Genomic DNA, 20604 nt, shown 5'->3' with positions numbered 1-20604 from the left:
GGAGTATTGGATCTTGCTGAGAATGTACAAAGAAAAAAAGCACATGTCTGAAGAAGAGGACTCCTGGGAGTAAAGCAGGAGCCAGTCAGCTTAGACATTAAAACAAGGCATACAATCTTTATTTAATTTATTTGCGTCCTTCTCTGGACTTTGTGTGAATTGGTGTAACTCCTTGGTAATGGCCATAGATGAGGCAGCTGGAAGGGTTGCACTTCCTTCCCCGCCACAGTGGGCAGATAAAATTACTTATTTAGGTGTAGTAATTAGGCCCAATATTTGTAGCTTTATACCAGATAATATTACTCTTTTGGTACAGTCTCTTAACATAGACCTTGATAGGTGGAAACACCTCCCTCTCACAACTACGGGCAGAATTAATCTATTTAAAATGAAGTCCCAGCCCAGGTTTTTGTATATTTTTCATGACTCTCTAGTGTGGCTACCATTATCACTGTACACTAATATCGATAAGGATCTTAGATCTTTTATTTGGGTGGGAGGCACTCCTAGAATTGCTCTGGGCACACTACAACTCCCCACTGAGGAGGGGGGTTGGCTCTTCCGAATCCATATCTATACTTCCTTGCCAGCGAACTGGTGTACGTTTGGTGGTGGTTTACTAATAGATATCTCAACCCCTGTACTGAGCTGGAGGCTTCACTTCTTGGTTCCTATAAAGCCCTAGTGAATTCTATTTAGGCAGCCCCCCCCCCCCCCACCGGGATACACACTTACAGTCCCAATACAGACTGCTCTGAAGTTTTGGCAAAGATCAATGCTGCTATTTAAGTCAGAGTCACCTAGGACTCCACTATGGTATAACCCGCTTTTACCGCAGCTAAGAAGACTTCCTAACCCTAGTGAGTGGGCAACCCTTGGGTTATTGACCTTGGAGGATGTGGTGGTGGAGGATAAGATTGCCATTTTCACACAGCTTAGATCCAAACATTAGATTCCGACTCATCTCAGGTTCCGTTATTTCCAGCTTAGACACGCTCTTTGGTCGCAATTTGCAGGATATAAAGTCAGACTATGTACATCCCCGGTGGAGGACTGGGTGACACAGGAGGCGTTGGCTAAACCATTGTCCATACTTTATCGTCAGTTGCTTAATGTGTCTTCCAATAAACAGACTCTTCCCTCTATATCTGCAGATGATCATAAAGAAATGCTATCTGCTCTGGCAGGTCCCTTAATATTTACAAGAGACCGACTTATTCAAGTAAAGTTTTTCCATCAAATTTATTACACCCCTTCCAAATTATTTAGAATGGGATGTATGCCTACTCCTGTTTGCCCACGTTGTCAGGGAGCTGAGGGCTCCTTCTTGCATATATTCCGGGAATGTCCAATTATAAATAATTTCTGGGATGAAGTACTTGAGCTTAAACTAGGACTCCCTCATATTCATGACTGTAGAATTTGTCTCCTATTCCTGGTGGAAGAAACTATACCTACTGTGGCTGTTAGATCTCTCATGACACTGCTATTATTTTATGCTAAAAAAAAACTATACTTCTGCACTGGAAACATCCTGAGGTTCCTACGTTACCTGCATGGATTGCACTGGTTAACTCTACCCTGACATTCTTTAACCCCTTAAAGACCAGACCAATTTCAGTTTTTCCATTTTCGTTTTTTCCTCCCCGCCTTCCAAAAGCCATAACTTTTTTATTTATTCGTCGCCATATGAGGGCTTGTTTTTTGCGGGACAAGTTGTAGTTTGGCATGGCACCATTTATTGTACCACATAATGTACTGGGAAGCTGAAAAAAAAATTATTTGTGGGAAGAAATGGGCAAAAAACAGCGATTTTTACTGCATCCATCAGGCGGTAAAAACGACATATTCACCTTATTCTACAGTTTGATACGATTACGGTGATACCAAATTTATATGTTTTGTTTTGGGAGCCATAACTTTTTTATTTCTCCATCAATTTAGCGATGTGAGGGCTTAAATTTTGCGGGGCGAGCTGTAGTTTTCATAGGTTTTTTTTTAGAGCTATGGTGACCAAAAAACAGCTATTTGAATGTTTTATATATATTCTTTTTTTTACAGCATTCACTAAGTAGGTTAAATAATGCTATATTGTGATAGTTCGGACTTTTACGGATGCGGCGATACCAGCTATGTTAACTTTTTTTTTTTTTACATTGCTTTAGGGAAAAAATTGGTAAAGGTTTTGTTTTTTTTGACTTTTAATAAAAAATTTTTTGGAACATTATAAAAAACTTTAACTGTTTTTTTTAGATTTTTTGATTAGTCCCCCTAGGGGAATTGAACCAGTGATCATTGGATCGCTTGCATGATATACAGCAATACTAATGTATTGCAGTATATCGTGATGTTGACAGTCTCCTTTAAAGCCTTGCCAGAGGCAGGGCTTCAAAGGAGTACAAAGATGGCAGACCTGGGGGCCTTCATTAGGCCCCCGGGTTGCTATGACAACCGTGGTCACCGGCCGTTCTCGTCGTGGGGGGGGAGCTTTCCTGATTCTAACAATTTAATTGCCGTGCTCGCAATTGACCATGGCATTTAAGGTGTTAAACTGGCGGAATCTAAGTGATCTTTGATTCCGCCCATTGCAGTGAGGTATCGGCTGTATAACACATCCATCACCCGCTGAGTATGGAGCCAGCTCAGCCTGTGAGCCCGCTCCATACTTCCCCTTAACGGCATGTACGTGACATGTCGTTAAGGGGTTAAACTCACATATGAAGTTCGTGGCTGTCCTGACAAATTTCGGAAAATATGGAACTCTCGGATGGCCAACCCTCATACTAGCTCTTAAATTGATACTGTCCAAAATATTTGGACCTGGACTCTGATGCCGTCTCTTTGTGTCCTCCACTTCTCTACTGCACTTCTCTCTTGATGGGTGTTCACCAAGCTTTTTTAGGCTGGGTTCACACGAGCACATTAACGTCCGTAATGGACGGACGTATTTCGGCCGGAAGTCCCGGACCAAACTCAGTGCAGGGAGTCGGGCTCCTAGCATCATAGTTATGTACGACGCTAGGAGTCCCTGCCTCGGTGCGGGACAACTGTCCCGTACTGTAATCATGTTTTCAGTACGGGACAGTAGTTCCACGGAGAGGCAGGGACTCCTAGCATCGTGCATAACTATGATGCTAGGAGCCCGGCTCCCTGCACTGAGTTCGGTCCGGGACTTCCGACCGAAATACGTCCGTCCATTACGGACATTAATGTGCTCGTGTGAACCCAGCCTTATATATTTCTATGCTGATAAGGAAAGGCTGTTTGTTAAGGTTTTATTTTTGTTCTTTTCTTATTTATGCATATTGATGTATCTAAGACTGTTTTGTATGTTTTAAATTCATAACTGACCTTATACTGACCTTGGTACTATTGCATTGCCTCTTCTATGTATCATTCAGACTTTTCTGCCTTTATACTTGTAACGCTGTTTGTTATGAGGTCTTAATAAAATTACCTTTAAAAGAAACAAAAAAAAACCCCAAGGCATACATGAGACTGCCTGCTTGTAATTGTGAGAAAAATCCATTAAAGAGGTTTTCCACGTTCTGACAACTGATGACCTATCCACCAGATAGGTCATCAGTATATGATTGGTGTGAGTCTGACAACTGGACCCCACACCGATCCGGCATTCTGGCTGCCTACAAGCACTGGACGATATTGCTGGAAGCAGTTAGATCCAGTCAAAGAATAGTGGCCGAGCTGCAGTACTGCAGCTCTGCTCCTATTCATATGAATAGGAGCAGAGCCGCAGTTCTGTCGAACAGCCGCTATCTAGTAGTCGGAGCCATCTGCTTCCGGCTCCAACTACTGTATACCAATTAAACCATCCAGTACCCTGAGGCAGCTGGAGTGGCAGATCGGTGCGGTGTCCGGGTGTTGGACACGCACCGATCATATACTGATGACCTATCTGGTGGATAGGTCATCAGTTGTCATAACGTGGAAAACCCCTTTAATGGATTTTTCTCACAATTACAATTACATGTTGTCAGAATGTGAAAAAACCCTTTAATGACGTCTCCACGGGAGATTTATGGTTACCACGTGTATTAACTATTCCTGTTATATAGTTGTGCTAAAAATGCTTCAGTAACAAGTATTTAATGCAACCATGCAAGTAAACAGGTTCCTAGAACCTGATGGTGTAACACAGCTCAAAACTGCATAAATGATTTCTTTTGGTTGCATACGGATGTAGCAGAGCTACAAAACAGTTGATGTTGTGGATGGGTACAAGTCATTGTGAAGGTTTTATTTATGGTTTTCCATAGGATTGCATAGGACTAAATTCATAGATATATCATGATGCACAAGACACTCACAAATTACTTTTAACAATCCATGTCAATAAAAATACAAAAAATTGAAATAGGAACATAAAATGATTAGTACATTTTGGTCTGTCTATTGAACAATTGAAAATTCCCATTGCAATTATTTCCAATTACACTTAAAGCATGTCACAGCTCTGGCAGTTCATGATGCTTTGAGCGGTTGGGAGCAGGATTAATCTTGACCTTTACCCATAATAATTTATTGTTAAAATACAAGAAGGAAAGAGCAATGCTTACTGCGGATTACTTTCTGCAAATGTGAGCACAAAGCTCCATGATGTCTTCTGTTAATACAAGGACAAGTCCAGCTGGCTGTGACCTCAGAGGCCATTATGTGGAAAAATAGGTTTTACTTATACTACCTTAATATTGAGGGAAAGAAAGTAACGTACAAGAATATTAAATTTGTATATATTTGCATTCAGATCTATAGAGCATGATCATCTACTAAGCCCTTATTCACACGACAGGGTTTCCCGGCCGTGTGACGGCCATTCATAAATCGGCCGTCACCCGGCTGCATTAGAAACAATAGACCCCTAATGGGGCTATTCACACGACCGATTTTTTGATGGCCCGAGAAACCTGCCCGTCAAAAAATGGGACATGCCCTATTTTCAGCCGTTTACCCGGCCGCCCGGCTCCCATAGAAGTCTATGGGGCCGGGTAATACACGGCCATCACCTGAATGTGTCCCGAGTGATGGCTATGTATTCCGTCGCTCGCGCGCTCTCTCTCCTCCTCCTCCTCACAGTGCAGAGTGCATGTGAGGAGGAGGGTCTTTTTTGCTCCCTGTAGGAGTCGGAATCCCCAATCCCCGGCCGGGGATTGGGGATTCCGCTACAGGAGAAGTGCGTGACTACACTGTCCATATATGGACACAGCGAAGTCACTCACTTCTGCAGCGGAATCCCCGACTCTATGGCCGGGGATTCCGCTACAGGAGAAGTGAGTGACTACACTGTCCATATATGGACACAGCGATGTCACTCACTTCTGCAGCAGAATCCCAGACTCTATGGCCAGGGATTCCGCTACAGGAGAAGTGAGTGACTACACTGTCCATATATGGACACAGCTATGTCACTCACTTCGCAGCGGAATCCCCGACTCTATGGACGGGGATTCCGCTACAGGAGATGTGAGTGTCTACACTGCCCATATATGGACACAGCGATGTCACTTATTTCTGCAGCGGAATCCCCAACTCTATGGCCGGGGATTCCGCTACAGGAGAAGTTAGTGACTACACTATCCATATATGGACACACCGATGTCACTCACTTCTGAAGCGGAATCCCCGACTCTATGGCCGGGGATTCCGCTACAGGAGAAGTGAGTGACTACACTGTCCATATATGGACACAGTGACATCACTCACTTCTGAAGCGGAATTCCCGACCTGTGGCAGGGAATTCCTCTCCAGGAGAAGTCAGTGACTACACTGTCCATATATGGACATTGAAGTCAGTGACTTCTCCTGGAATGTGGGGGGGATGCGTGCAGCCTACAGGGGGCTGTGTAGCATCACCTACAGGGGACTTGGAAACATCACCTACAGGGGACTTGGTGGCATCACCTACAGGGGGCTGGGTGGCATCACCTACAGGGGGCTGGGTGGCATCACCTACAGGGGGCTGGGTGGCATTACCTGCAGGGGGCTGGGTGGCATTACCAACAGGGAGCTGGGTGGCATTATCAACAGGGAGCTGGGTGGCATTACCTACAAGGGGCATGGTGGCATTACCAACAGGGAGCTGGGTGGCATTACCTACAAGGGGCAGGGTGGCATTACCTACAAGTGGCAGGGTGGCATTACCAACAGGGAGCTTGGTGGCATTACCAACAGGGAGCTGGGTGGCATTACCTACAAGGGGCAGGGTGGCATTACCTACAGGGGGCAGGGTGGCATTACCTATAGGGGGCTGGGTGGCATTACCCGTAGAGGGCTGGGTGGCATTACCTACAGGGGGCTGGGTGGCATTGCCTGCAGGGGGCTGGGTGGCATTACCAACAGGGTGCTGGGTGGCATTACCTACAGGGGGCTGTGTGGCATTATCTACAAAGGGCTGTGTGTGGCAACAAACTTAAATGAAATTCATCCAATTTTAAAACGGACAGGGGAAAAAACGGATGCAAAACAGGTCAAAATCGGCCGTCAAAAACGGTAACACGGCCCTGAATGGAATCGGAACGGATGCAAAACGGATGCAAACCGGCCGGGAAAAACGGCCCAAAACGGCCGATTTTATCGGCCAACATTCGGACCCTGTCGTGTGAATGAGGCGTAATAGTTATTACCTATCCATTAAAGTAATTTATAAGTATTAAGAATCTCTGTGTCATGCACCACCCCCTCAAGACCTTCACATGGCATAGCACAGAATATTAGTTATGCCTGGAGTGGTGTTCCCTAATTCGATACAGAGCCTGTAAACTGGAGTCCATATGTCGATGTGTGCTTTATATTAACTTAAAAATAATTGTTCTTACAAGATCCAAAAGTCATCAGTTTGGATGAGCAAATAGCCAGTGTTATTAGTGCACAAGGATGAATCAGACAGCCGTAAACGAAAGCAGTCCTTATGGTTATGAATCACTCTCCCACACTAGGTTCTATCATTTTATCATTTTATGTTAATACTTGACTCCATCTAGTAGACGCATTACACAGGCTGTGTAACACAATTGAGATCTTTGGGTTTTGAATAACTATAGAAGAATACATTTATTAATAGACATTGGCAACAATAATCATTTTGGCCTTCAAGAGACTGTCCGATGTGCCAATCACTTTGCATATCATGTCAGGGTTGAATAGTAATATTCAACCTGACATCGTTTCCATAACAGGATTCCTTAACAGGATTCCTTAACAGGATTCCTGACAACATTCATGGTGATGTTACTGGGATGTTAGACTACTACTTCCCAGCAGTGGCATTAAAGGGACGAAGTAGTCTGAGATGCTCCCTATACTGTGCTGATGCCTGTAACTACACATCAGCTCAGTGTGAGTAAATAACGCAGGGTGGCATCACTCACCAGTGTCTGCCCACCTATCCCCTTCTGCAGCCGGGAGAAAGAGGAGAGGGAAGTATTTATGTTTTATATTGTTATGCCCCTAACAAATGATAATTTTCCGAATAGGGGGGTGGAGGTCCAGAAAGACTCTCCAGAACGCAGTATTTATCTATGCTTTAGAAGGTAGGCCAAAAGAATGTTATAAATCTAACCTAGAGAGATACTGTTATTATCCACTATGGAAGGAATGCAGTTCTTAGGATTTATAGTGATCATTGGAAATTCATTCTGACTCCGCTGATATGCATAAGAGCGAGCGCTATTTTTTTTTTACAGGCACAAAAAAAAGTAACATACCTGTTTCATATGGTAAAAACGTCCTGCCTTTTACACACCCCTCAACACCTGGTCCCTATTAAAATGTTTCCCTGTCTACAAATCCCACACCTCAGTGGCAGCAAGGGCATACCAGATGGTGACTGCATTCCATACACCTATTAAATTCCTCACATCCTAACCTTTTGCCCTGAAAGAACAAAAATTAATGTGCCAATGAGTATCATAATATTTTATTATTCCATGATACCGGTGAATTATAATGTTCTTTAATTCATTATCCACTGACAGTGCTGCGAGTACTGTTCTTGCGGTGATAGTTCAAAGACTACTGAAGTGGTTTTATCCTTCAATGAAACTTATCGGCAACATCTTTAGCACCGTTACCTGCTGTATATATTAACTGTACATACTAATTCACTATATACATATTTCCATAGATAATATTAGCTCTATATATATGGCATTTCTCCTAATATTTTTTATGTGGTTTTTACCACATTTGACCCAAATGATAAGCAGTCCTCTGCCATCACTATGACCTCACACTTTACCTTTAAAAAGGCTCTGTCACCAGATTATAACTGCCCCATCTCCTACATAATCTGATCGGCGCTGTAATGTAGATAATAACAGTGGATCAATATTGAGCAAGTTATGAAAAATGTTTTGCTAATTAGTTTCTTAATAGACAACTGGGCGTTTTTTACCTTTTTACCAACTGGGCATTGTAAAAGAGAAGCATATGACGCTGACCAATCAGCGTCATACACTTCTCTCCATTCATTTTTAGCAGTACTCGCAGCACAGCGTGATCTCGCGAGATCACGCTGTGATGTCACATACACCCACATTAACTTTACCGAAGTATCTTGAGAGTGAATAGACATCACCTCCAGCCAGGATGCGATGTCTATTCACACGCCCGACACTTCGGTAAAGTTTCTGTGGGACTTAATCACAGCACAGCATGATCTCGCGAGATCACGCTGTGAATGATGGCATAGCGTGATCTAGTGACATCATGCTGTGCTGTGTGAGTAAGTCCCACAGAAAATTTGCCGGAGTGTCTGGAGTGTGAATAGACATCGCATCCTGCCTGGAGGCAATGTCTATTCACTCTCAAGACACTTTGGTAAAGTTAATGTGGGTGTATGTGACAGCACAATGTGATCTTGCGAGATCACGCTGTGTTGCGAGTACTGCTAAAAATGAATGGAGAGAAGTGTATGACGCTGATTGGTAGAATATAAAGCATGTAAAGAATGTAATTTATATAAACAAACATTAAAACAAGCATATATGAGCTTGATTATTATTAAATCGAACATGCAACAGTATCACACATGTTGTTGTATCACTATGCTTGAAAAAGGTCCCATAGCAGGACCGAAACGTTGCAGCTTGTGTTGACTGAATAAACCACCTTTCTTACTACATTGGGGTGCTGTGGGATTTTTTTTTTATATATGTATATATATATATATATATATATATGTATACATTTATAAATTTTTTAAGCTAAATTTAGAGTTATGAAATTCAGAATATAATCTTGAAACTACTGGGCTATTGAATGATGAAGTTGTTATGTTTAGAATGCGTTCTATGACTTTGAATTTGATAAAATGAATACAATAAGGACCTTTGGCCAATTCCACATTAATGGAAGAAACTTGAGTAAACAGTGGACCAGTCCAGGTAGTAAAAGTTTGGCACACTTATACATTTTTGATTAATGTAAGGTGTGGCCAGAGAGATTTGATAAATTCTTTCCAGGGGAAAGTGAAATATGTGTTATTTGGTTTTGGTCTGATGAAAATTGGCATTCCTCATATAGGTTTACACATTGTAATTGACATTTAATGCTGCCATTAGTTTATGAGCAAAATGCCTTTTCTTCTATTATGCTAAATGGCGAACCATACTAGAATAGTGTTATAAAATGTGATAAAATACTGAGAAAGGGTTCAAATCAAAGATTTACCAATTCACTCCAAAATACTTTCACCACTACCATCATCATTGAGAGATATTGGGCATCATCAGTTATGTCAATATTAATGTAGCAATCAGATTTTTTTTTATTCCTGTTGTAATAAACTATTAAAATGAATATGATCATTATCACAACACAGATTTTAACCACATATTTTTTTTAACAGATCAGAGGACTGGGAGCTGTTTCTCGGCATTAATTGGGGGCCGATGTGCTGGAGAACTTCCTGGCCAATACACAAAAGGACAATGTTGCTGTGAAACTGGACGATGCTGGGCCTTAGGTCAAACACCAGAGATGTGTCCAGTCAGAGGGAGCGGTAAGTTCTGTGGTTTTCATGAATTTTTTATATGTAGAACTAAGACACCTACAGTATGTGATACTCAAACATTCAGACGCTCATAGTATGTCTAGACTATAGAGTCTGGACTAGCGGAAATGCTCATTTAACAAAGAAGACTGTCTTGTTGTAGTCTGAAATATCAAAGGTGTAGTTGAAAGTAAAGTTTAGACAATGAAAATACATTGGTCTTACTTATTCATTTTATTTTCTTCTTCATATGTCTTACTATAAAAGAGAAGGTGAATACATTTAGACAACATTTATGTAAAAAATAAAATAATATGTTTTCAATTTTAAAAGTTCTTGACTAAGACAACACTATGCATTGTTTTGATAGATGAATACCGAAGACTTTGCATTGAAAGCCTACCTCTAGGCCCGGCATACCCAGGAACCTATCCTATTGGCCCTGGTGGCATTGGACCAGGTGGATTTGGGCCAGGAGGTATTGGACCTGGTGGAATTGGACCAGGAGGTATTGGACCTGGTGGATTCGGCCCAATTGGGGTTGGACCTAATGGACAAGGAACAATATCAGGATTGCCGAGTGTGGGCACAGAAATTGGTAAGTTTAAACTTTAGGAGAAAGTATCAGGCAGTATATTTATTAGTCACAATGCTAGCATAAGTGATCCTAGTATATATTATTGTATATTTAGTCTACATTTTATCAAGTGTAATTTCAGTTGATTCCTGCATTATTGGCAATAGACCTTTAAAGAATTTGAATAAATAAAAAAAATTATGTAAATACAATAAGGAATTAAGTCTCAGGCAAACCAAAAGAGTGACGAACTCATAGAGAAGACTGTGGTAAATAGAGATAATTAAGAAAGTGGAAAATTACATACGCACAGAAACATAAAACATTGGATCAATAAATACTAATCTATTGCTTGTTTGTGTAATCTCATTCAATGTATTAGGAACAGCAACTCTGAATCAGACTGGAGATATTTGCAAACACTTTACCAATTTGTGCCAAAATGGGCGTTGTATCCCTACACCATCCAGTTATCGCTGCGAATGCAATATGGGTTACAAACAGGACAGCCGACTGGAATGCATAGGTAAGACAATAAAGGAAAAGTAGAAAATAGAAAGTAAAAGCAATAGCAAGACTACACTTAAAAAATGTATTTTATGCAAATTAAGTTTAGATTAGGCAATTATTGTCTATGAAAAATCACCATGCAGTAGATTGGGTTGAGCGATATGGACTATAAGTACTTGCTCTGTCAGCATTATTATATATTTTTAGCTTTGGCTACAAGGGTTGGGCAGAACACCTATATATACATAAACAAAGTAGATCACTAAGATGAAAGGATGAACCTGACTTTATAGTTGTTATGCTGGTCACCTACAGAACAACGCCTCAACAAAGGAGGAATCATATCAGATGTTTCTTGTAGCCTATAAAAATATATCAGTAACTAGAATGCAGTTAAAAGAGAACTAAGCTTCTTCAGTTCTGTTCTGGTTATAAACACAACACCCAGCTCAGACAGGATCCGGCAGTAGAAGAATAAAATAAAATATGCTCTTATTTTAATTTTTCTTCTTTTAGGAGGGTATTTTGTAAGAACTTCAAAATCTTCTTTTGGAAAACTCACTTTCCACACAATTTGTCAATACCCAAATTTTGTTTTTATTAAACACAAAATTGCTTTCCTGTAGATGTCGATGAGTGCGCCAGCAGTCCATGCATTCATGGAGACTGTGTGAATACACAAGGATCATACCACTGTAGATGTCATGATGGATTCCAGAGCAACCCCACCAAACAAGCATGTATTGGTAGGCGACATCTGATATTTGTCAATATACAATATGTATTGGAATAAAACCTTTAGATTATAGGGCAAAATCTGTTATGCAAACTGAACAACTTTCCAAATGCCAAGTACTGATAGTTGTATATTTAAGAGTCTTTGAAGGCCAAAGGTCTACATGGATTCTACCACAATTGTTTAAGATATTCACATGGATTTATATACATATTTAAACCTGAATGTCCAATCTTTTCAGATATTGATGAATGCATCATGAATGGAGTGATGTGCCGGAATGGGCGTTGTGTGAACACAGAGGGCAGTTTTCAGTGTATCTGCAATGCTGGGTTTGAGACTACTCCAGATGGAAAGAATTGTGTGGGTGAGTTGGTCAATACTAAGACCTTGTTGTATGTACTATAACGTTTTTGGCATTTTTATCTTATTAACTCATTGGATACGTATCCAAAGAATGCAATGTCTGATTTATTTTAACATCTAAGAAATGTAGTTTATGAACCGCATAATATACAGAAAAATATAATACCTGAATCAGGGCAATACAGGTGTTACTTCTTTAATGGGTCCAGGCAAATAAGGGGCCCAAATTCACCTGTGGGTTGTCACCCACCCACTTATAGACTGGTCACTGCATGGGAGTTACAAAGTCTTATCTGTAAACTGAAGGTCCCTATTTAATAGAAAAGATGTGCAAACCTGGTTCCCAACATGGTGCCCTTCATTTCACATGTGTAAATAGATAGGCTTCAATTAGTATTCTGTTCCTTCTCCCCCATGGACCCAATAAATATATTGTATGGGCCTGAGAGGCTGCATAAAGATCATATTATTCTCATTTCAAAATGAAGTGGGTGATTGTATATCAGCCTTCCTCAGGTACCCACCAAATGTATGCAATAGGAGACAAGATTGAGGTTGATGAACATAATAGGAAATTCGGGGGCCCTGACCATTTACCGTCTGTACATGACCGGCCCTGCCTCTAGCTCTTCCGTGGGTGCGTAAAATCATACATGTTTGACTCATCTTTGACTCAGTCTAGACTGTTACAGCCCATTCAAAATTTCATTTCACAAGAGAATTCCCAAATGGCAGCTTACAGAAATGCTGATCATTATGCTAAAATTCATGAGATATTGCTTTACATTGCACAGATCTTTGCCTTGTTGTTATAAGCTTACATTACGCATCTATTAGGGCCCCTGAGGTTTCCAATAAAATAAGCATAAATTGACATCTTTACCATGAACTGGGTTCAATGTCATTTTATATTACACTGTATTGCTAATGAAATTCCAGGGTCATATGTCAGCTTATTTGGCTGCTGCTGGACATATAAAATAAACATACCACAGTAGCATAAATAAAATGAAAAATAATTAAGCTTTTGTGTGGTCCATCAGCTAATACAATCTTTCCCACAGATCACGATGAGTGCGCGACCACAAATATGTGCTTAAACGGGATGTGTATTAATGAGGACGGCAGCTTTAAGTGCATCTGTAAGCCAGGCTTTGTATTGGCACCCAATGGACGCTACTGTGTTGGTAAGAAGTGGTGATATACTTACTATGTTACTGCATACAAATCTATTACTGACTTATTATGAACTATTTGAAACGTTGTGGTCTTCTGCCAGAGGTGTAGCTAGAATTCATAGGGTCCAGAAATGGCCCACCTTGTTGACCGTAAACTGAACTGCAATAATGCAAACAGCAGCATAACTACATTTACTTCAACAGCAATCACAGGATAAATAGTACTTCCATATTGTATGTCAGATCATTTGCACAAGGAGAACCTACAAACAAAAGCACAGGATTTTTAAATGGGTGGTCTCGAAATTTGTTGATGCCCACAGCAGGAATGGCAAAGTGCTGCCCCTCACCCCATCGTTAGTAATAGTATTCCTGATAATATCCCTAGTTGTCCAGAGTGGTTTAGAAGATCACATTGGTGAGTGAACACTGCTGTCAATAATTTCTAGAACAAGTGGCTCTAGCGCATTTAAACCCCTTTGGCACTGCTTAGGGATTTCTGCTACCGAAAACCTGCAAACGTGCCTTGAATGGCCCTTTGCTTAGAATGTTATATCAGATTTCCAGTATCAGAAATCTATCAGCAGTGCCAAAGTGGTTTAGGTGTCATCTGGAAATCAGTGATGGTGTAAGATCACAGACTTGACCAATATGATCGTCTTACATGTATGTATTACATTAGATTTAGGATTTTTGATGGATTCTAAAGAAGTCCTTGCATTTGCTTTACTGAGATTGCAAGTGTGAACAAGATTATTGCTCTGAGTTTAAATAAGTCTTTGTTTTTCATCCAGCTAAAGGTTCCAGATGGCTGTAAATCTTAGGTTAACAAAAATTCTTGTTTTATCATGTTATGAATAGATGGTTTTATATTGTTGTCTTAATTCTAGAATCTACTAAACAACATACATATTTTGTGATCAGCTTCACTCTCCTTTGTTTTAACAAACGTAAAGTCGTTTTATATACTCATCTATTTTATCATTTGACACCTCCATTTTCCCTTCTGTATTTCCCTAAAGAAGAAGGAATCATATGCTTTATATCTATTTTGTAAATTTAGCACCAAATAAAAACGATCCTGTATGTTTTTAGATGTGGATGAATGCCAGACACCAGGAATCTGCATGAACGGGCGCTGTGTTAACACAGAGGGCTCCTTCCGTTGTGAGTGCTTAGGTGGACTGACAATTGGCATTGATGGACGAGTCTGTGTGGACACCCACATGCGCAGCACTTGTTATGGAGGCATTAAAAAGGGAACTTGTGCCCGTCCATTTCCTGGTGCTGTTACCAAATCTGAGTGTTGCTGTGCAAATCCTGACCATGGATTTGGTGAGCCCTGCCAACCTTGCCCTGCCAAGAACTCTGGTGAGTATAGTATTATAGATGGCACAAGCCATCAAGAATTAAATTAGTTCTAGACAGTTATTAAGTCATGGTCACTTGTAACTTGGTCAGTATGTTCAGGATATGCTCAAAATAGGTTGAGTTATATTCTACAGTATACATTGTGCAATATGTTATTGTTCTTTGTAATCTTCATCTGAATAAATCAAGAAACAATAAAAACACCATACACATCTAAACATCTAAAGAATGTTACCGCTAATACTCTGTTACTCATTTTGCAGCTGAATTTCAGGCTCTTTGCAGCAGTGGTATTGGCATAACTGCAGATGGCAGAGGTAAGGGTCTGCTGTGAGACTAACTAATATCTCTCATATCTGATATATATATATATCTATATATATATATATATATATATATGTTTATTGACTTTATATGCAGGCTATTAACTGCATTTCATCTTTTTATTAACTCAGATATTAATGAATGTGCCTTGAACTCCGAAATTTGCCCCAACGGCCTCTGTGAAAATCTGCGTGGCAGCTATCGTTGTATCTGTAATGTAGGCTATGAATCAGATGCAAGTGGGAAGAACTGCGTGGGTATGTTTGCTGTACTACATTCAAAAATTCACTTTTCATAACATAACACATATAATATTGTTTGACGGCCCATAAAGAGCAGGCATTGAGTTTTTACTCCCAATTTCAGATGTTGATGAGTGTGCAGTGAACCGCCTGCTGTGTGACAATGGCTTGTGCCGTAACACTCCTGGAAGCTACACCTGCACGTGCCCCAAGGGTTATGTCTTTAAGCCTGAGTCTGAGACTTGTGAAGGTAGGAATAGATTTCAAAGGATATGTAAGTTACTGTAGTGCTTTCTTCGTCTATCTCTCTGCCTACCATGCAAATCCCTTAAAAAATAAATTTAGCCGTTTCCCAAGGCCCTTTTTTAAATCAACAATTTTGTTATTGCCCATTTTGAGCATGATGATGTCATTGACTGTCCTTGACCACTTTCTCCTATCATCTCTTTTCATTTTCAGATATCAATGAATGTGCATCCAACCCCTGTGTTAATGGCATCTGCAGGAACAATGCTGGCTCTTTTGTGTGCGAGTGCTCATTCGGCAGTAAGCTGGATTCTACCGGAACTATTTGTGTGGGTGAGTGTTGTTAAGACTCTTCTGGCTTCAAGGAGGTCACTGTTTAAGTCTTTAAGGAAAAAAATGACACATTGGATTATATTGTGAGCTTGCGTGATCTAATATTGAGACTTTTCTGAGCATTGACTTGCTTTCACTTTCTTCACAAAACCCATTTTGTATGGATATTTTATTGCAGTAGAACAGTTAGTATAATACTTTGCAGTCAGTCTTACACTTCATATTTCTGGTCTGTTGCATGCATTACAATTACGGCACACACTAGCAAACAATTCTGAAATTATAAAGTAAGATTTTGACATTGTACATATTCCTCCTTTACACAATTCAGATAGCATGAAAGGAACTTGCTGGTTGAACCTCCAAGATGGTCGATGCGAGGTCAACATCAACGGGGCCACTTTGAAATCTGAATGCTGTGCAACATTAGGGGCAGCCTGGGGAAGTCCTTGTGAGCGTTGTGAAATTGGTAAGACTCATATTATAAAATCTAAATATATATTTAATGTATGCATTTAGAAACATTATTATCTATATAACTAAAGACACTCTACATTTTATTTAGATCCTGCATGTCCTAGAGGGTACTCCAGGAAGAAGGGAGTTGCATGTGAAGGTAAAATCTGTTTATTTTACAAGATTTTACAAGATTTTACAAGATATCTATTTGTCTTATTTTATTAAATTATTTTCAATGTAACTTCATCAGTATCACATTTTATATCTGTATTTGCCGTGTACCTGGGACTAATGTGCTGGGAAATTCCCATGACACATATGCTGAACGTGTCTATAGGGTCCCATTGACCCAATATATGTCCCTAAAAACATACCAATAGGGAATTTAGATTGTGAGCCCCAATGGGGACAGTAAAAGAGGATCTCTTTACAGCGCTGCGTATATGTCAATAAAAGTGTCCGCCTGGCATATGAAGGAATGGTATGCATTGGCATACCTTTTTCAACTGTATTGAATAGCGTAGTCAACTATGTTATTTAATACAGAGGCATCCCGCAAAATAAGTATACTGCTAGGTATGGGAGTCATTGGATGACATATGCCACTGTATGCCATATCATAGGACACAACATCAATAAGGTCAAATATTGTTTTTTTATTTTTTTTGTTAATCAGCCTACAAGAAATAGACCCTAGTGAAAAAGTGATTGGCTGTAAAGTCAACTCCAAATGGATTTGTCTTCTGCTAGACCTTCAAGGCCAAAAATTGTGTCGGAGACTAGGCCTATTTTAGGATGCTCATGGGTACTCTCGTGGGCCAGTATGATCCGGCCTGTATCCGCTGAACCTTTCAATTTGCTTATTATATTAATTTGTAATTTCTCATTTTCTTTTTTACAGATGTAAATGAGTGTGAAGTATTCCCGGGTGTGTGCCCTAATGGACGTTGTGTGAATACTGCTGGTTCATTCAAGTGCGAATGTCCTGAAGGCCTAATCCTGGATGGCACTGGCAGAAACTGTGTTGGTAAGAAAACAGATGACATCTTATGTTATTGTCTTCATCAGGAGTAATCTAGTAGAAGCAGAAAATAGAATGGGAGCCATGAGAACTAGTATGAATACTCATTATTGTGTTGTCAATTTTCCATCAGATATACGTTTGGAACAGTGCTACATGAAGTGGGATGAAGATGAGTGCACCTCTCCCTTGCCAGGAAAATACAGAATTGATATGTGCTGCTGCACTGTGGGTGCTGCCTGGGGTATTGACTGTGAGGAGTGCCCAAAATTTGGAAGTGATGAATATAAAACCACCTGCCCAAGGGGACCTGGCTTTGCTAACAGAGGCGACATTCTTTCTGGCCGTCCATTTTACAAAGGTATTATGTTTCTCTAGTTCAGCACTATCTTTCCTGCTGCCAATGGTGATCTTGCTGAATATGACTGTATTTTAATGTTGTCACTTTGGTTGAATGAATAATAAGAATTGGATAATAAATACATATACTCAGAAGGTAACAAATCACATTCCATTTTTCAAAACTTTCTCATGCATAATTTTGCTTTAGCTTCTACATGAAGATTATTTAAAAACATCATATATGTTTTTATATAAAATTACCTTTACATTCATTTTACTATAGTTTGTCCACAGCCTTGAGAAGTATAATAATTGATAGTTTACACATGCCCAGAATATTCACCTAACATTGTACAATGAAACCCAGCTTGTACCATAGGACTGTCCTATTTATAGTTAATGGACTATATGCTCTCCAGACATTTTTATTTTGGCTGCTTCATAGATTTTAGTGGGTTGATGTTATTTCTTGACCAGTATTCAGCCCTTGAATGTACAGGAAATGCTCGCATTGTATTACTCCGAAATTACTCGAGAAACATGGACTTCACCTTTACTCAAATTCTATCTTGCTATTTATTCAATTATTTTTTTGTTACTCTTCGCAGATGTAAATGAATGTAAAGTATTCAACAGCTTGTGCAACCATGGAACATGCCGCAACAGCATTGGAAGCTTCCGGTGTAATTGTGAGAGTGGCTTTGCTCTGGATGCTGAAGAAAGAAACTGTACAGGTAAGAAACATTTGTGATTTCTCACTAGGTTTTGGCACTCCAAATGTCAACCACATAAAACCTCTGGCCTGCTGATTTACGTCATTTGTTTTACTATCATTAATACAGACATAGATGAATGCCGCATTTCTCCTGACCTCTGCGGACATGGAACTTGCGTCAATACTCTTGGAAGCTTTGAGTGTGAATGCTTTGATGGTTATGAGAGTGGATTCATGATGATGAAGAACTGCATGGGTAATTATAAGAATCATTTATGTTTTGAAGGTGAATATATATTGTAAGGAACAAGTTCAAAGATGGCAGGAGAGCCTGAATCATGAAGGCATCCTCTAAACTAAAAAGCACTGCCTCGGCAGCAGGGGCGTATATATGTAGTCCATGTGGCTGCAATGGGGCTCGTGGAGGAGGGGGACCCAGCACTAGTTGGTCCCACTCGCATCTCCTGGGCAGGACTCTCCTCTATCTTTCATGTGGAGTTGAAATTTTAGACAGTCTATTGGCACGCTTCAATTATTGCTAGAGAGTAATAACTACATAGCAATATTTATGTATTTTATATTAAATTGAAAGTTCAAATATACCATATAGTTTATTATTGCAGCAAACTTACTTTATATGCAGTATTTTATAACCTTGTCTATACAACAAAATATAATGTGATTCAAATAAATTGAAGATGACATACTCAAATAAATTGAAGATGACACCTATGTAACCTACCCTTTGCTTACAGACATTGATGAATGTGAAAGAGACCCACTGCTGTGTAGAGGAGGAACCTGCATCAACACTGATGGCAGCTTTGAATGTATTTGCCCCCTAGGGCATGAGCTGACTACAGAAGGCAATGCCTGCGTTGGTATGAAAACATTCAGTAAACTTTTTACATGGCGAATCCATACAAGCCAAATAATTGAATCTGATGGGAAGATGCATTTATTTAAGAATGTGCATGTCATTTTTTATTTTCCCAGACATAAATGAGTGTTCCTTGAGTGATAACCTCTGCAGGAACGGGCGGTGCATCAACATGATTGGAACTTACCAGTGCTCTTGTGATTCTGGCTTCCAGTCAACTCCTGATCGGCAGGGTTGTATGGGTGAGTAATTCACTCCGTCCAATCTGTGTTCATGGAATCTACATGTCTCAAAAGAAATCCCAAACAACATTGTTATTCCAATCAGTTGGTTTTAATTATCTAAGGGATGTGGAAAGTTAGCAGAATTCCCATCTTATGAGGTAAGGGAAGTACCTTGTAATAGTCCCAAGTAACACAACGGAAAGAGGGTCGGAGGGAGTGCAATGATGTATGTAATAGCTACAGTATTCTCCTCTTGGTCATAAACCTTACAAGCTGTTGTTTAGGCCTTTATTTATTACTAAAAGGATCTCCCCACCTATGTTATATCTGTAATTGTAAACTTTATATCAACCTACTTTTTCCCTTACACAAAAGAACATTAATTGTGCTTACAGGTATACCCAACTATTGACTGGAAATTCAGAGCATTAACCGGTATAGATCTATGTAACCATCTGATCTTTTCTCATATTAGTTTGAGAGATCACAAAGAAGCTTACATTATAAATTACCAAATTTATGATATCAATAATCCTCTATATCCAGTGTTACAATGTTGGGCTTTCTTTAGCTGAAATTGGGGTGATGAGTGTGTGGAGCTCCACAAAAGAAGCTTTAAGGTGGACTCATTACGTGCAGTACGGGAAATGTCTGTTGTGTTGTCATGTCTTAGTACTGAGGTCAACGTGTACATACAATACTCTGTTGCAGATATTGATGAATGCACAATCATGAACGGAGGATGTGACACCCAATGTACCAACTCAGAAGGCAGCTATGAGTGCAGCTGTAGTGAAGGATATGCACTTATGCCTGACAAGAGATCATGTGCTGGTAAGAAATGGCATGAAGTAGTGTTTCTAATGTACAATGGTCTGTTGAACTATGTGGAATAGATGTTGCTTGATACCATAGATACTTATACTAATAATTTAACTTGATAAATACTAGATATTGATGAATGTGAGGACAACCCAGACATTTGTGATGGTGGGCAATGTACGAACATTCCTGGAGAATATCGTTGCTTGTGCTTCGATGGTTTCATGGCATCTCTGGATATGAAGACAT

The 20604-nt window shown here is 40.0% G+C and overlaps 1 protein-coding gene across 1 annotated transcript in view; it reads left to right on the top strand.

The window, feature by feature from the left end:
• Positions 1 to 20604, top strand: part of LOC142741564 (fibrillin-2-like) — a 142329-nt gene that overhangs the window by 96584 nt on the left and 25141 nt on the right. Inside the window, exons 9-29 of the mRNA XM_075850960.1 lie at positions 9866 to 10018; positions 10380 to 10607; positions 10969 to 11112; positions 11723 to 11842; positions 12074 to 12199; positions 13263 to 13385; positions 14472 to 14747; positions 15011 to 15064; positions 15203 to 15328; positions 15438 to 15563; positions 15773 to 15892; positions 16224 to 16361; positions 16458 to 16508; positions 17253 to 17378; positions 17506 to 17733; positions 18323 to 18448; positions 18557 to 18685; positions 19185 to 19310; positions 19426 to 19551; positions 20245 to 20367; positions 20485 to 20604. The exon at positions 20485 to 20604 is cut by the window's right edge and continues 6 nt beyond it. Coding sequence (XP_075707075.1) covers positions 9866 to 10018; positions 10380 to 10607; positions 10969 to 11112; positions 11723 to 11842; positions 12074 to 12199; positions 13263 to 13385; positions 14472 to 14747; positions 15011 to 15064; positions 15203 to 15328; positions 15438 to 15563; positions 15773 to 15892; positions 16224 to 16361; positions 16458 to 16508; positions 17253 to 17378; positions 17506 to 17733; positions 18323 to 18448; positions 18557 to 18685; positions 19185 to 19310; positions 19426 to 19551; positions 20245 to 20367; positions 20485 to 20604 — 2889 coding nt within the window. The remainder of the gene's footprint in view (positions 1 to 9865; positions 10019 to 10379; positions 10608 to 10968; positions 11113 to 11722; positions 11843 to 12073; positions 12200 to 13262; positions 13386 to 14471; positions 14748 to 15010; positions 15065 to 15202; positions 15329 to 15437; positions 15564 to 15772; positions 15893 to 16223; positions 16362 to 16457; positions 16509 to 17252; positions 17379 to 17505; positions 17734 to 18322; positions 18449 to 18556; positions 18686 to 19184; positions 19311 to 19425; positions 19552 to 20244; positions 20368 to 20484) is intronic.

This window comes from Rhinoderma darwinii, chromosome 1 (assembly GCF_050947455.1).
Source record: "Rhinoderma darwinii isolate aRhiDar2 chromosome 1, aRhiDar2.hap1, whole genome shotgun sequence".
Lineage (NCBI taxonomy): Eukaryota > Metazoa > Chordata > Amphibia > Anura > Rhinodermatidae > Rhinoderma > Rhinoderma darwinii.
This window is presented reverse-complemented; position numbering and strand designations above follow the sequence as displayed.